Here is a 14,905-nt window from a genome sequence, read left to right as displayed (position 1 = left end):
TTTTCATTCTCCACTTAACTTGCTGTCCTCTGGTTCAGGGATGTTTCCACAATTGTCAGAATTGTGTATGTGGAGGTCTAAATTAAGTGTCTTTGCTGTTTTAAACCCTGAAGTGTTTTGACCTTCAAATGTGCCACAATTATCTTGGTCTTCAGATTCTTTGCTGGTGGAAATGGCTTCCCAGCAAAGCGACGGCCTGTGCAGGACAGAGCCTGATGGGCTTTGCTGGCGTCTTTTATACGAGATGTTCTCCACACCACCACTGTGACCTTTCCTACCCAATTAGCTCAAGTGTGAAACCTCTACATGAGATTTCATAGCAAGGAATAAGGGTAGCATGTGTGAAATGCTGGCGGCTCCTTGTAAGACAGATTTTCTATGCTCCACGAGAGCCTGATCCGGATACTCCTGGCTTTCAGGAAAGTGAACCCTCTGATGCTGCAAATTGAGATTGCTTGACTTCTGGTTTGCCTGGCACGGCCGGGTCCCTTCCTTCTTCATTCAAGCGAACTTAAAATGCTTTACCAAAATCCTCTTAGGCACAACTCTTCTGTATTTAATTTCACTCTTGTTGCTGACGATCAGGCTATCTCATGCAGCCATCACCTCAAGCTGCTGCCCCCTCTCATTCCGCTCTTCCCGTTTGCCTTGTGATTTCATGGTTAATGTTCATGAACCAAAGATTAGACTCCTACCTCCCTGGGAGAATCAGGAAGTGAGAGGAAGCAGATTATACAGGAGAGAGTTTTTTAGGATACATTTGGGTACACCTCAGGAAGAAAGAGGGAAGTAGGAAACACAGTTTGGGAAAAGAATGCCATGGGCTTTGTTTTATTTTGTCTCATCAAGTCTGAATAGGACAAGTGGAGATGCACTCTGATAGAAGTTTCTTGCAATCAAGGACTGGGCTCAGTGTTTGTCTCTGTGCCTGGCATAGAGTAGCAATAACTGCACTTACTATTCTCGACACATCAATCAAAGCACTTAGCATGTTAATTAATTACACTCACAGCAACCCTAAGAGGTGGGTGCCATTATTATCGTCTTCATTTTACGGATGAGGTAACTGAGTCCCAGGGTAATTAATTTGCTCCAGGTCATGAGGCCAGGGAGCCCGCTCCCAGCACCAGCCTCTCCCCATGTTGGGATCTCAGGGTGTGTTTGCTGAGAGGCTGGCACTGTGTTAATTGCCGTGGGCATTAATACAAACTTCCAGGGCATTGGACTCAATCTTTCCATTGTCAGCATTGCACCTTTGCTCAGCAGTGGTGGATTTGTGAAGTGGAAGGTTGGCCAGGAGCTCTCATGGGTGAACATTTTCCTTTCTTAGAGATCTTGCTGCCCGAAACTGCCTGGTAGGGGAGAACCACTTGGTGAAGGTAGCTGATTTTGGCCTGAGCAGGTTGATGACAGGGGACACCTACACAGCCCATGCTGGAGCCAAGTTCCCCATCAAATGGACTGCACCCGAGAGCCTGGCCTACAACAAGTTCTCCATCAAGTCCGACGTCTGGGGTAAGGGCTGCTGCTGCACCGAAGTGGTCCTTCCTGACTACAGGAGGGTTTTTTTCTGCCTCTTTCTTGCTCTTCCCTTTCTTTTCTTCCTTTCTTTTTGTTTTTTTGAGACGGAGTCTCACTCTGTCACCCAGGCTCTGGAGTGCAGTGGTGCAATCTTGGCTCATTGCAGCCTCTCCCTCCCGGGTTCAAGCGATTCTCCTGTCTCAGCATCTTGAGTAGCTGGGATTATAGGCACCCGCCACCACACCCAGCTAATTTTTGGTATTTTTAGTAGAGACGGGGTTTCACCATGTTGGCCAGGCTGGTCTAGAACTCCTGACCTGCCTGCCTTGGCCTCCCAAAGTGCTGGGATTACAGGTGTGAGCCACCGTGCACAGCCACCCTTTTTTTTTTTTTTTTTAACTGTGTATTTGGCCTGAGGTCCAAATATGGTGCACAGTGTATCTGCTGATCTGTCTGTTAAGTCTCCTCTATAAGCCCCCTCTCCATGTCTTTATTTCCCTTGCTGTTTATTGAAGAAACCATCCTTAGAGTTTCTTATGTTCTGGGTTTTGCTCATTGTCTCCCATGGTGTGATTTAATATGTTCCTCTGACTTCAGTATTCCTAGTAATGGGTGGCTGGATCTGGAACGGCCTCATCACATTCAGGTTTAACTGTTTCTCTTTTAGTAAGAGTGGATCAGGGGAGATGGTGTGCCCTTCCATCAGTAGATACAAAATGCTTCATTTATTTCCTTCCTTCCTTTCCTCCCCTCTCCCTCCCCTCCTCTCTTCTCCTTCCCCTTCCGACGGAGTTTCGCTCTTGTTGCCCAGGCTGGAGTGCAGTGGCACGATCTTGGCTCATTGCAACCTCTGCCTTCTGGTTTCAAGCGATTCTCCTGCCTCAGCCTCCTGAGTAGCTGGGATTATAGGTGCATGCCACCACCCCCAGCTAATTTTTGTATTTTTAGTAGAGGCGGGGTTTTACCATGTTGGCCAGGATGGTCTCCAACTCCTGACTTCGTGATCCACCCACCTCGGCCTCCCAAAGTGCTGGGATTACAGGCGTGAGCCACCACGCCTGGCCCCAAAATGCTTGATTTGCTATCGTTTTTTTGTGGGGTTTTTTTTTTTTGAGTAATTTTTAGCAGTTACTGATATACAGTGCCTAGATCCAATAGTTTGCTAGGTATTGCCAGATAGGAATTCTCTAATTCTGTCATTCCTATTAAGTTATTAGTGGAAACTTGTATGAGGAGAAACAGTTCCTCATCTGTGTGGTTACTCAGTGGTACAGTTCGTGTAGGAAGAGCAGGATCAATTCTTGCTTCTTTGTTTTTATTTACCAGTTTTTAAAATAACAAATTAGTTTTTTTTTTTTTTTGGAGCCAGAGTCTTGCTTTTTCTGGGGTACAAAGTACAGGCTGGAGTTCAGTAGCATGATCTCGGCTCACTGCAACCTCCGCCTACCAGATTCAAGCAATTCTTCTGCCTCAGCCTCCCAAGTAGCTGAGATTACAGGTGCCTGCCACCACGCCTGGCTAAATTTTTTTGTATTTTTAGTAAAGATGGGGTTTCACCATGTTGCCCAGGCTGGCCTTGAACTTCTGAGCTCAGGCAGTCCACCTGCCTTGGCCTCCCAAAGTGCTGGGATTACAGGCATGAGCCACCATGCCCTACCACAAGTTGGTTTTTTTTTTTTTTTTGAGACAGTCTCACTCTGTCGCCCAGGCTGGAGTGCAGTGGCATGATCTCAGCTCACTGCAAGCTCCGCCTTCCGGGTTCACGTCATTCTCCTGCCTCAGCCTCCCGAGTAGCTGAGACTATAGGCTCCCGCCGCCACACTCGGCCAATTTTTTTTCTATTTTTGTAGAGATGGAGTTTCACTGCGTTAGCCAGGATGGTCTCGATCTCCTGACTTCGTGATCCGCCCACCTCGGCCTCCCAAAGTGCACAGTTAGTTTCTTAATACCCTTCAGTGGTGGCCAATTAGGTTTTTGCTGTCATTGGTGGTATTATGAACTCTCAGATTTATATATATCTGATATGTTTCAGTCCACTGCGGTTATTTTCCCTGTTGATATTCAGATTGTCTCATCTTTGGCCAGTGGGAACTTCACATTAGCTCCTAGTCATTCTGACATTAACTTTGTAGTTTTCCATGACGTCCGCGCCCTCAAATGACAAGCTATTGCAGGTTCATTCTGTGCCCCAGGCCTGAATCACCCATTTCTCTAAGGAATCTTATCCTTTAATGGGAAATGGAATTTTAAGCCAATAATCTCAGATTTCAAAACTTTCAAAGATTTCGTAAGATTTTTATGAAATGTTTAGAGTTAGAAGGGGCTTTGGAGATAGTCTTGTGCACCCAGAAAGCAGTGGTGGCCGGTTAGGCGCAGAGCTGGTTGGTCACAGAGCTAAGAGTTAACATGGCCAGCTGACTTCCGGCACCCGGTTCCTTCTACCACATATCCCAGCAAGATGGTCACATTACCTAAAAGACCCCACAGGGTCTGAAACTCATCATCTGCCCTCCTCCAGCATGTTTGTGGGGTAAGTTTACTGAGTCTTGTTCTGTCCTGGTCTCCTTTTTTTTTTTTTTTTTTATTTTTGAGACGGGGTCTTGCTCTGTTGCCCAGGCTGGCATGCAGTGGAGCAATATCAGCTCACTACAACCTCCGTCTCCTGGGTTCAAGCAATTCTCCTGCCTCAGCCTCCAAAGTAGCCAGGACTACTGGCGTACACCACCACACCTGGCTAAATTTTTTTTTTTTTTTTTTGAGATGGAGTCTCGCTCTGTCACCCAGCCTGGAGTGCAGTGGCGCGATCTTGATCTTGGCTCACTGCAAGCTCCGCCTCCTGGGTTCACACCATTCTCCTGCCTCAGCCTCCCGAGTAGCTGGGACTATAGGCATCCACCACCACGCCCGGCTAATTTTTTTGTATTTTTAGTAGAGACAGGGTTTCACCATGTTAGCCAGGATGGTCTCAATCTCCTGACCTCGTGATCCGCCTGCCTCAGCCTCGCAAAGTGCTGGGATTACAGGTGTGAGCCACCGCGCCCGGCCCCTAATTTTTGTATTTTTAGTAGATGGGGTTTCGCCATGTTGGCCAGGGTGGTCTTGAATTCCTGACCTCAAATAATCCTCCCACTTCAGTCTCCCAAAGTGCTGGGATTACAGGCGTGAGCCACCGCACCCAGCCTTGTCCTGGTCTTCTGATGATAAAGAGCCTGGTAAAATGTCAGAGCCTGGGCTGCTGCTGGGGCCATCCCTTCTGAGGTCTCCTGCAGAGGTAACTGATTTTAAATGTAGTGTAGTGAAATGCTACACATCTTGAACAGCCTTTCTCTTTCGGTTTTCTTTCAGCATTTGGAGTATTGCTTTGGGAAATTGCTACCTATGGCATGTCCCCTTACCCGGGAATTGACCTGTCCCAGGTGTATGAGCTGCTAGAGAAGGACTACCGCATGGAGCGCCCAGAAGGCTGCCCAGAGAAGGTCTATGAACTCATGCGAGCATGTAAGCCTTCCTCAGCCTGTTCTCACGAGTATATGTGGGCATTCCAGGAAATTCAACTGTGCAGGAGTGTGTACACAAAGTTGAAAGTTTTTCCATGAGCTCTCTCCATTCCAGTTCTTCAGAAGCAGAATGTAGCCATTTGATACCTATTGACCTTTCTTTACAGATAAATAGTATGTGCGTGACTTGTCTTTTAAAGCAAAAATGGTATTGATAGATACCAAACCTGGGTGTATTCCTAAATACAGATTCCTGGGCCCTGCCTTCACAGACATTCTGCTATAGTAGCTAAGCTCACGAGGTGATTTTTTTTTTTTTTTTTTTTTTTTTTTTTGAGACAGAGTTTCGCTCTTGTCGCCCAGGCTAGAGTACAATGGCACAATGTTGGCTCACTTCAACCTCCACCTCCCTGGTTCAAGCGATTCTCCTGCCTCAGCCTCCCAAGTAGCTGGGATTACAGGCATGCACCACCACTCCCGGCTAATTTTGTATTTTTAGTAGAGATGGGGTTTCTCCATGTTAGTCAGGCTGGTCTCCAACTCCCGACCTCAGGTGATCTGCCCGCCTCGGCCTCCCAAAGTGCTGGGATTACAGGCGTGAGCCACCATGCCCAGCTGCGAGGTGATTTTTATCCAGTCGTTTTATACTAATTACATATATGTTATCTGTACTATGCACACACAGGATGTTTTCATATATCTTATAAGGTATTTATATGGCCATTTCTTACACTGTTTTCCCACACGTCTTTCCACGTCCATATATTCAGATCTCTCCCTCTCCCTACCTCTTATTTATATATAGCTGCCCAGTACTCCATTAAATGATTTCACTCATTCATCCGGTCCTCTTTTGATGTGCATTTGGTTGTTTTACACATTTGTTTGGTTTTTGCCCTTATAAACAAAGCAGAAACAAATATTCATGTACACGAATCTCTGGGCACTTTGGCTGGTATTTCTAAAAGTTGAACCGTTGGTTCCAAGAACTGTGTGGGTTTTAAATTTTGATACATTTTACCAAACTGTTAAAAAAGGTTGTGCCATTGTATGCTCCAGTCAGACGCATATGGGAGTGACTGTTCATGGTCCCCAGTACTAGGCTTTGTCAGTCTGTTTAGTCCTCACGTTAGTCTCATTTTCATGAGAATTTCTTTACTTCAGACTTTGCTAACCGTGAAGAAAGAACAAGATAGAAGGTGAGCTGTTTGGCTTAGTAATTTTCTACACCTACTAGAGCGGGGCTGGGAAAAATATATTTGTAAATGCAGTTCTTGCTGTCACTGTCTCTCTGGGGTTTTACAATCCATATTCCTGCCAGCATCTAACATCTTTTCAAATTCTTAATGTCTATAACAGGACATGATGACATTCATCATTTTAACTTGTTGCAGCAAAAGATGGTTAGCAGGATTGGAATGTTGCTTTCATTGTAGACTTTTCCTTGAGAACTGCTAGCCCCGTATTGCTAGCCAGATCTCATGGATGATCTGACTTGGGTTTCATCTGTCCAGGTTGGCAGTGGAATCCCTCTGACCGGCCCTCCTTTGCTGAAATCCACCAAGCCTTTGAAACAATGTTCCAGGAATCCAGTATCTCAGACGGTAAAGTACCCATCCCGGGGTACCTGCAGTGGGGTGAAAGGGCAGCCATGTGGGACTGCAGCCTGGGTCATTCGGTTCACTTCCTGGTGAAAGTTCACAGACCAGCCTGTCCTGAGACCAGAAAGCTGGGCAGAGGTGTGGAGTGTTGTGCTTTCTTGTCTGCTGTAGCCCTGCAGAGTTCTAAGAAATGCTAAGGGCTGTTTCTCCGGCATCCACGTGCCTTTTCTTTAGTTGTATGCAGATGAGCACTGTTACCTTACAAAGAAAGAGAACCACCACACCAAGCCAACACCAGTACTGATGGCTGCTGGATTTTTGTTTCTGTCCCTGTATGATTCTTAGAAGTGGAAAAGGAGCTGGGGAAACAAGGCGTCCGTGGGGCTGTGAGTACCTTGCTGCAGGCCCCAGAGCTGCCCACCAAGACAAGGACCTCCAGGAGAGCTGCAGAGCACAGAGACACCACTGACGTGCCTGAGATGCCTCACTCCAAGGGCCAGGGAGAGAGCGGTAAGTCCCCCCTTCCCCCAACCCTGCTGCTCTTCCCCTCCCTGCCAGAGGCTACATTCAGGCCATCATAGGCCAACGGGAAGCTGTGAATGGAGCCCGCACAGAAGGGCAGCCATGGCCTTTGTCAATGGTTCAGCTTCGGAAGGAGGAAGGTTCTCCTCTCCCCACCTGCCTCCTATCCCCTCCCTCTGAGAGTCCCCGAGGAGCATAGGCTCCAGCAGTGAGTTCAGTCCTGTAGGCAGAGGTGCTTCTGAAGCCCGCCAAGGAGCTAGCCCATCTCCCACCTATTACCCGCGGCATCTGTGGTTGCTGTCTCAGAGCAGATTCAACAATAGTAAGCACCAGGCTGCGTGACAAGCAGCTCACGGTGAAGGCACTGATGTGAGAAGCTCGCTGCAGCCAGGTGGAACCAGGACACGCACGTGGACAGAACCCGTGTCCTGGTGGTCTCTGGGAAGAGCATCTTTCTGGTGCCATTGCCTAGGCGAGCAAGGGAGTTGGGATCAGCTCAGGAGGGGGTCTCAAGACACTAGCAAAAATAATAATTGCCAACATTTATGTAGTGTGCCTACTACAGGCCAGGCTCTGTTCTATGTTCATGGTTGACCCCCAGAACCAGCAGTCCAGGTTCTGCTGCAGACCAGCTGAACAAAAGCATTGAGGGGTGTATTAGTCTGTTTTCATGCTGCTAATAAAGGTATACCCAAGACTGGGTAATTTATAAAGGAAAGAGGTTTCACCGACTCACAGTTCCACATGGCTGGGGAGGCCTCACAATCATGGCTGAAGGTGAGTGAGGAGCAAGGTCACATCTTACTTGGCGGCAGGCAAGAGAGCTTGTGCAGGGGAAGTCCGCTTTATAAAACCATCAGATCTCGTGAGACTTATTCACTACCACGAGAATGTGGGAGAAACCTCCCCATGATTCATTGATCTCCACCTGACCCCACCCTTGACACGTGGGGCTTATTACAATTCAAGGTGACATTTGGGTGGGGACTCAGCCAACCCATATTGGAGGTGGGGGGTAGGCCAAGCATCTGGGTTCGTAGAGGATCCTGGGGATGGCAATGGTGGACTCCATTCTAATGGACTGCAGACTGGGTACATGTGAAGGGACTGGACAAAGCCCTACTTCTTGAAGATTTATGGTGGGATGTTTACTGACAGCAGAATCTATAAACCTGAGTTTTCTTTATGACGTACTCTCATTAGTAAAAAAAAAAAAAACAAAAAAAAACAGAACATGCAGCCCATATATATGGTATATAAAGTACGTATGTCCACTACTGTAGGAGTAGAGTGTGTATGTTATGTACCAAAACGCACATTTAAAAGGCTTGCATGCTAAATAAGTCCAAATTTGCAATACTTCCCGCCCCGCTGGGTCATCTCACTCACCTACTTGGAGGTTATGGCGTATAGATTCTCCAGAATCTTCCACTCTTCCTCCTCTTATCGGTTTTCCTGATTTCAGGTGGCTGAGCAGTAGGGAGGAGAGGCCTCTGTGGGAACGCTGTGCTTATTAAGAACCCAGTGATCAGCAGTCATGTTCATTTACGCCCGTCAGTTTCATCTGAGGGGTATTTTGATAGTGATCTCTTGGTGAGCCGAGGGTGTCAATTAACTGCTCAGTGCTGAAACTGAGTGGTGCATAATTCATTGCAATTTCACTCTCCTGGCCTCCTTCCACTAGATTAAAGGCTTTGGTGTTCCCTGATTCAGATGTCCCACGTGCTGCCTTGGGTTCTGATAAATGCATACTGGTACCTCTGTTGAGTTACAGGTGCCAACAGAAAACCTCTTCTTGCAAGCTGACCTCTGAGGGAGAATTCTGTTACTCACTAGCAGGAGCTTGGCAACACCAAAAAGATTTCCTTTTTTTTTTTGAGACGGAGTCTCACTCTGTTGCCAGGCTGGAGTGCAATGGCATGATCCCGGCTCACTGCAACCTCCACCTCCTGGGTTCAGGGGATTCTCCTGCCTTATCCTCCTGAGTAGCTGGGACTACAGGCGTGTGCCACCACACCCAGCTAATTTTTGCATTTTTTAGTAGAGACGGGGTTTCATCATGTTGGCCAGGATGGTCTCGATCTCTTGACCTCATGATCCGCCCACCTCAGCCTCCCAAAGTGCTGGGATGACAGGCTTGAGCCACCGCGCCTGGCTACCAGAAAGATTTCTTATGAGCTATGATTTATATTTAAAGAGTGCCCATTAAAAAACTGTTGGCCAGACGTGGTGGCTCACACCTGTAATCCCAGCACTTTAGGAGGCCGAGGTCAGCGAATCACAAGGTCAGGCTCCCGTGGCACAAGCTGGGGGCTGCCCCCACCCCATGCTCCCCAGAGGAGCACCCAAGCGTCTGGGCTCAGACAGGCCTGGATCTGATAACCGGCTCTGATGCCACCATCCCTGAGGCCAGGCAAGTCCCAGCCGGGCTACAGCACTGTTGTGAGAATGCAGATGAGGTTGTAAAGGTGAAGCACGTATCAGGCTTCTCTCAATAAAGCCATCATTGCTGTTAGGATTGTCATTAGGAAAGGCTTTGGGCCGGGTGCAGTGGCTCATGCCTGTAATCCCAGCACTTTGGGAGGCCAAGGCGGGTGGATCACCTGAGGTCAGGAGTTTGAGACCAGCCTAACCAACATGGTGAAACCCCGTCTCTACTAAAAATACAAAATTAGCCAGGCGTGGTAGCGGGTGCCTATAGTCCTAGCTACTTGGGAGGCTGAGGCAAGAGAACCATTTGAACCTGGGAGGCGGAGGTTGCAGTGAGCTGAGATTGTGCCACTGCACTCCAGCGTAGGCAACAAGCGAGACTCCAACTCAAAAAAAAAAAAAACCACACACACGCTTTGGTCTCTTTCCCTGAAGATGGGAACAAAAAGCTGGATGGCCCTGGCCTCTTCATCCCTGCACTGGTTTACTTTAAGGCAGCAGCCCCCCCACCCACCCACATCACTCTCTAGTGAGTATAAAAACGATGACAAGGCCAAGCAAAGGGTCAAAACCTGTGGCTCTCCTGCCAGCCAGCTAGCCGAGAGGCCTATGAGGCGCTCTGGGAATAAGGGGCTGTGTCCCACAGTGGGGAAGGAACAATGGGCCATTATGCACAGGAGATAAGAAGGGGATGACCTTTGACAATTTTTTTGTTTGTTTGTTTGTTTTGAGATGGAGTCTCACTCTGTCTCCTGGGCTGGAGTGCAGCAGTGGCACTCTGCCTCCCGGGTTCAAGCGATTCTCCTCTGTCAGCCTCTAGAGTTGTCTGGAGTTGTCAGCTCTTCCCCTTGCGTTTCAGATCCTCTGGACCATGAGCCTGCCGTGTCTCCATTGCTCCCTCGAAAAGAGCGAGGTCCCCCGGAGGGCGGCCTGAATGAAGATGAGCGCCTTCTCCCCAAAGACAAAAAGACCAACTTGTTCAGCGCCTTGATCAAGAAGAAGAAGAAGACAGCCCCAACCCCTCCCAAACGCAGCAGCTCCTTCCGGGAGATGGACGGCCAGCCGGAGCGCAGAGGGGCCGGCGAGGAAGAGGGCCGAGACATCAGCAACGGGGCGCTGGCTTTCACCCCCTTGGACACAGCTGACCCAGCCAAGTCCCCAAAGCCCAGCAATGGGGCTGGGGTCCCCAATGGAGCCCTCCGGGAGTCCGGGGGCTCAGGCTTCCGGTCTCCCCACCTGTGGAAGAAGTCCAGCACGCTGACCAGCAGCCGCCTAGCCACCGGCGAGGAGGAGGGCGGTGGCAGCTCCAGCAAGCGCTTCCTGCGCTCCTGCTCGGCCTCCTGCGTTCCCCATGGGGCCAAGGACACGGAGTGGAGGTCAGTCACGCTGCCTCGGGACTTGCAGTCCACGGGAAGACAGTTTGACTCGTCCACATTTGGAGGGCACAAAAGTGAGAAGCCGGCTCTGCCTCGGAAGAGGGCAGGGGAGAACAGGTCTGACCAGGTGACCCGAGGCACAGTAACGCCCCCTCCCAGGCTGGTGAAAAAGAATGAGGAAGCTGCTGATGAGGTCTTCAAAGACATCATGGAGTCCAGCCCGGGCTCCAGCCCGCCCAACCTGACTCCAAAACCCCTCCGGCGGCAGGTCACCGTGGCCCCTGCCTCGGGCCTCCCCCACAAGGAAGAAGCTGGAAAGGGCAGTGCCTTAGGGACCCCTGCTGCAGCTGAGCCAGTGACCCCCACCAGCAAAGCAAGCTCAGGTGCACCAGGGGGCACCAGCAAGGGCCCCGCCGAGGAGTCCAGAGTGAGGAGGCACAAGCACTCCTCTGAGTCGCCAGGGAGGGACAAGGGGAAATTGTCCAGGCTCAAACCTGCCCCGCCGCCCCCACCAGCAGCCTCTGCAGGGAAGGCTGGAGGAAAGCCCTCGCAGAGCCCGAGCCAGGAGGCGGCCGGGGAGGCAGTCCTGGGCGCAAAGACAAAAGCCACGAGTCTGGTTGATGCTGTGAACAGTGACGCTGCCAAGCCCAGCCAGCCGGGAGAGGGCCTCAAAAAGCCCGTGCTCCCGGCCACTCCAAAGCCACAGTCCGCCAAGCCGTCGGGGACCCCCATCAGCCCAGCCCCCGTTCCCTCCACGTTGCCATCAGCATCCTCGGCCCTGGCAGGGGACCAGCCATCTTCCACCGCCTTCATCCCTCTCATATCAACCCGAGTGTCTCTTCGGAAAACCCGCCAGCCTCCAGAGCGGATCGCCAGTGGCGCCATCACCAAGGGCGTGGTCCTGGACAGCACCGAGGCGCTGTGCCTCGCCATCTCTAGGAACTCCGAGCAGATGGCCAGCCACAGCGCAGTGCTGGAGGCCGGCAAAAACCTCTACACGTTCTGCGTGAGCTACGTGGATTCCATCCAGCAAATGAGGAACAAGTTTGCCTTCCGAGAGGCCATCAACAAACTGGAGAATAATCTCCGGGAGCTTCAGATCTGCCCGGCGACAGCAGGCAGTGGTCCGGCGGCCACTCAGGACTTCAGCAAGCTCCTCAGTTCGGTGAAGGAAATCAGTGACATAGTGCAGAGGTAGCAGCAGTCAGGGGTCAGGTGTCAGGCCCGTCGGAGCTGCCTGCAGCACATGCGGGCTCGCCCATACCCGTGACAGTGGCTGACAAGGGACTAGTGAGTCAGCACCTTGGCCCAGGAGCTCTGCGCCAGGCAGAGCTGAGGGCCCTGTGGAGTCCAGCTCTACTACCTACGTTTGCACCGCCTGCCCTCCCGCACCTTCCTCCTCCCCGCTCCGTCTCTGTCCTCGAGTTTTATCTGTGGAGTTCCTGCTCCGTGGACTGCAGTCGGCATGCCAGGACCCGCCAGCCCCGCTCCCACCTAGTGCCCCAGACTGAGCTCTCCAGGCCAGGTGGGAACGGCTGATGTGGACTGTCTTTTTCATTTTTTTCTCTCTGGAGCCCCTCCTCCCCTGGCTGGGCCTTCTTCCACTTCTCCAAGAATGGAAGCCTGAACTGAGGCCTTGTGCGTCAGGCCCTCTGCCTGCACTCCCTGGCCTTGCCCGTCCTGTGCTGAAGACATGTTTCAAGAACCACATTTCGGGAAGGGCATGCACGGGCATGCACACGGCTGGTCACTCTGCCCTCTGCTGCTGCCCGGGGTGGGGTGCACTCGCCATTTCCTCACGTGCAGGACAGCTCTTGATTTGGGTGGAAAACAGGGTGCTAAAGCCAACCAGCCTTTGGGTCCTGGGCAGGTGGGAGCTGAAAAGGATCGAGGCATGGGGCATGTCCTTTCCATCTGTCCACATCCCCAGAGCCCAGCTCTTGCTCTCTTGTGACGTGCACTGTGAATCCTGGCAAGAAAGCTTGAGTCTCAAGGGTGGCAGGTCACTGTCACTGCCGACATCCCTCCCCCAGCAGAATGGAGGCAGGGGACAAGGGAGGCAGTGGCTAGTGGGGTGAACAGCTGGTGCCAAATAGCCCCAGACTGGGCCCAGGCAGGTCTGCGAGGGCCCAGAGTGAACCTTCCTTTCACACATCTGGGTGCCCTGAAAGGGCCCTTCCCCTCCCCCGCTCCTCTAAGACAAAGTAGATTCTTACAAGGCCCTTTCCTTTGGAACAAGACAGCCTTCACTTTTCTGAGTTCTTGAAGCATTTCAAAGCCCTGCCTCTGTGTAGCCGCCCTGAGAGAGAATAGAGCTGCCACTGGGCACCTGCGCACAGGTGGGAGGAAAGGGCCTGGCCAGTCCTGGTCCTGGCTGCACTCTTGAACTGGGCGAATGTCTTATTTAATTACCGTGAGTGACATAGCCTCATGTTCTGTGGGGGTCGTCAGGGAGGGTTAGGAAAACCACAAACGGAGCCCCTGAAAGCCTCGCGTATTTCACAGAGCACGCCTGCCATCTTCTCCCCGAGGCTGCCCCAGGCCGGAGCCCAGGTACGGGGGCTGTGACTCTGGGCAGGGACCCGGGGTCTCCTGGACCTTGACAGAGCAGCAAACTCCGAGAGCAGTGGGCAGGTGGCCGCCCCTGAGGCTTCACGCCGGGAGAAGCCACCTTCCCGCCCCCTCATACCGCCTCGTGCCAGCAGCCTCGCACAGGCCCTAGCTTTACGCTCATCACCTAAACTTGTACTTTATTTTTCTGATAGAAATGGTTTCCTCTGGATCGTTTTATGCGGTTCTTACAGCACATCACCTCTTTGCCCCCGACGGCTGTGACGCAGCCGGAGGGAGGCACTAGTCACCGACAGCGGCCTTGAAGACAGAGCAAAGCGCCCACCCAGGTCCCCCGACTGCCTGTCTCCATGAGGTACTGGTCCCTTCCTTTTGTTAACGTGATGTGCCACTATATTTTACACGTATCTCTTGGTATGCATCTTTTATAGACGCTCTTTTCTAAGTGGCGTGTGCATAGCGTCCTGCCCTGCTCCCTCGGGGCCTGTGGTGGCTCCCCCTCTGCTTCTCGGGGTCCAGTGCATTTTGTTTCTGTATATGATTCTCTGTGTTTTTTTTGAATCCAAATCTGTCCTCTGTAGTATTTTTTAAATAAATCAGTGTTTACATTAGAATCCTTGGCAGATTGCTTCGGCCTGTGATCCTGCCCTGTTGTTCTGAGCCTGTGCGGTGGCGGGGCCGGGATGTAGTGGGTTCTGGTTTCCTGACGGGGCTGGGGCCCGGCATCAGGTCTTACAGAGCAGAACGGTGGCAGGTTGCCCCCAGCTGCCCAGGGCCTCTGCGGCCTGGGTGCCCACAGCCATCTTTCAGGCACTTGCCCTGCTATGCTCGGACCCTTTCTGTACCCTTGGCGCTTACCTGCTGGCAGCCTGGCCCCACCGGCATCACTGGGAGTGGGCTGTGCCACCATACAAGCCACATCTGACTGGCGGTATCAGGCTGTCGCAGCGACGTGGAAGCGGGGTGAGGAGGTCACGTCCCGTGCTTCTTGCTGGCTGAGGGCAAATCCCTCCCCACGTGCGCCTGTTCTCTCTCCACCTTTCCGCCCTAAGCCCCCAGGTGCCCTTACTCACTCATGTTCCTTGAGCCAGGTGTCTTAGGTCTTTGTGTGGATGAGGAGGAGCGGAGGTGTGAGGTGTGCTGGCCTTCAGGGCCTGGGAAGGCCATCCCAGACTGAGCCCCACCGCCCTTTCCCAGCTCAGTCCCCACCGAGCTGACAGCTTGGAAAGGGGCGGTTGGGAAGTGAGTAGCACCCTCTGATAATGATACTGATCAGGCCAGCAGGTTTGTCAGGGGTGCACATCCTGCTCAGCAGAGCATATGAAGATCACAGCTTGGTGAAGCTCCACTTAAGAGACCTGGAGCGAGACTGCTGTGCGGTGGGTGA

At 51.7% G+C, this 14,905-nt stretch overlaps 1 protein-coding gene across 3 annotated transcripts in view; it reads left to right on the top strand.

Annotated features, from left to right (window-relative positions):
• ABL1 (ABL proto-oncogene 1, non-receptor tyrosine kinase) overlaps nt 1–14,132 on the top strand; it is a 171,156-nt gene extending 157,024 nt beyond the window's left edge. For all 3 annotated transcript variants that reach the window (XM_016961878.4, XM_016961879.4, XM_016961880.4), the window contains 5 exons: nt 1,331–1,515; nt 4,867–5,019; nt 6,533–6,622; nt 6,965–7,129; nt 10,431–14,132. In XM_016961878.4, coding sequence (XP_016817367.3) covers nt 1,331–1,515; nt 4,867–5,019; nt 6,533–6,622; nt 6,965–7,129; nt 10,431–12,145 — 2,308 coding nt within the window. In that variant the 3' untranslated portion in view covers nt 12,146–14,132. The remainder of the gene's footprint in view (nt 1–1,330; nt 1,516–4,866; nt 5,020–6,532; nt 6,623–6,964; nt 7,130–10,430) is intronic.
• Nucleotides 14,133–14,905: the final 773 nt, after the last annotated feature.

Source organism: Pan troglodytes, chromosome 11, assembly GCF_028858775.2.
Source record: "Pan troglodytes isolate AG18354 chromosome 11, NHGRI_mPanTro3-v2.0_pri, whole genome shotgun sequence".
Taxonomy (NCBI): domain Eukaryota; kingdom Metazoa; phylum Chordata; class Mammalia; order Primates; family Hominidae; genus Pan; species Pan troglodytes.
This window is presented reverse-complemented; position numbering and strand designations above follow the sequence as displayed.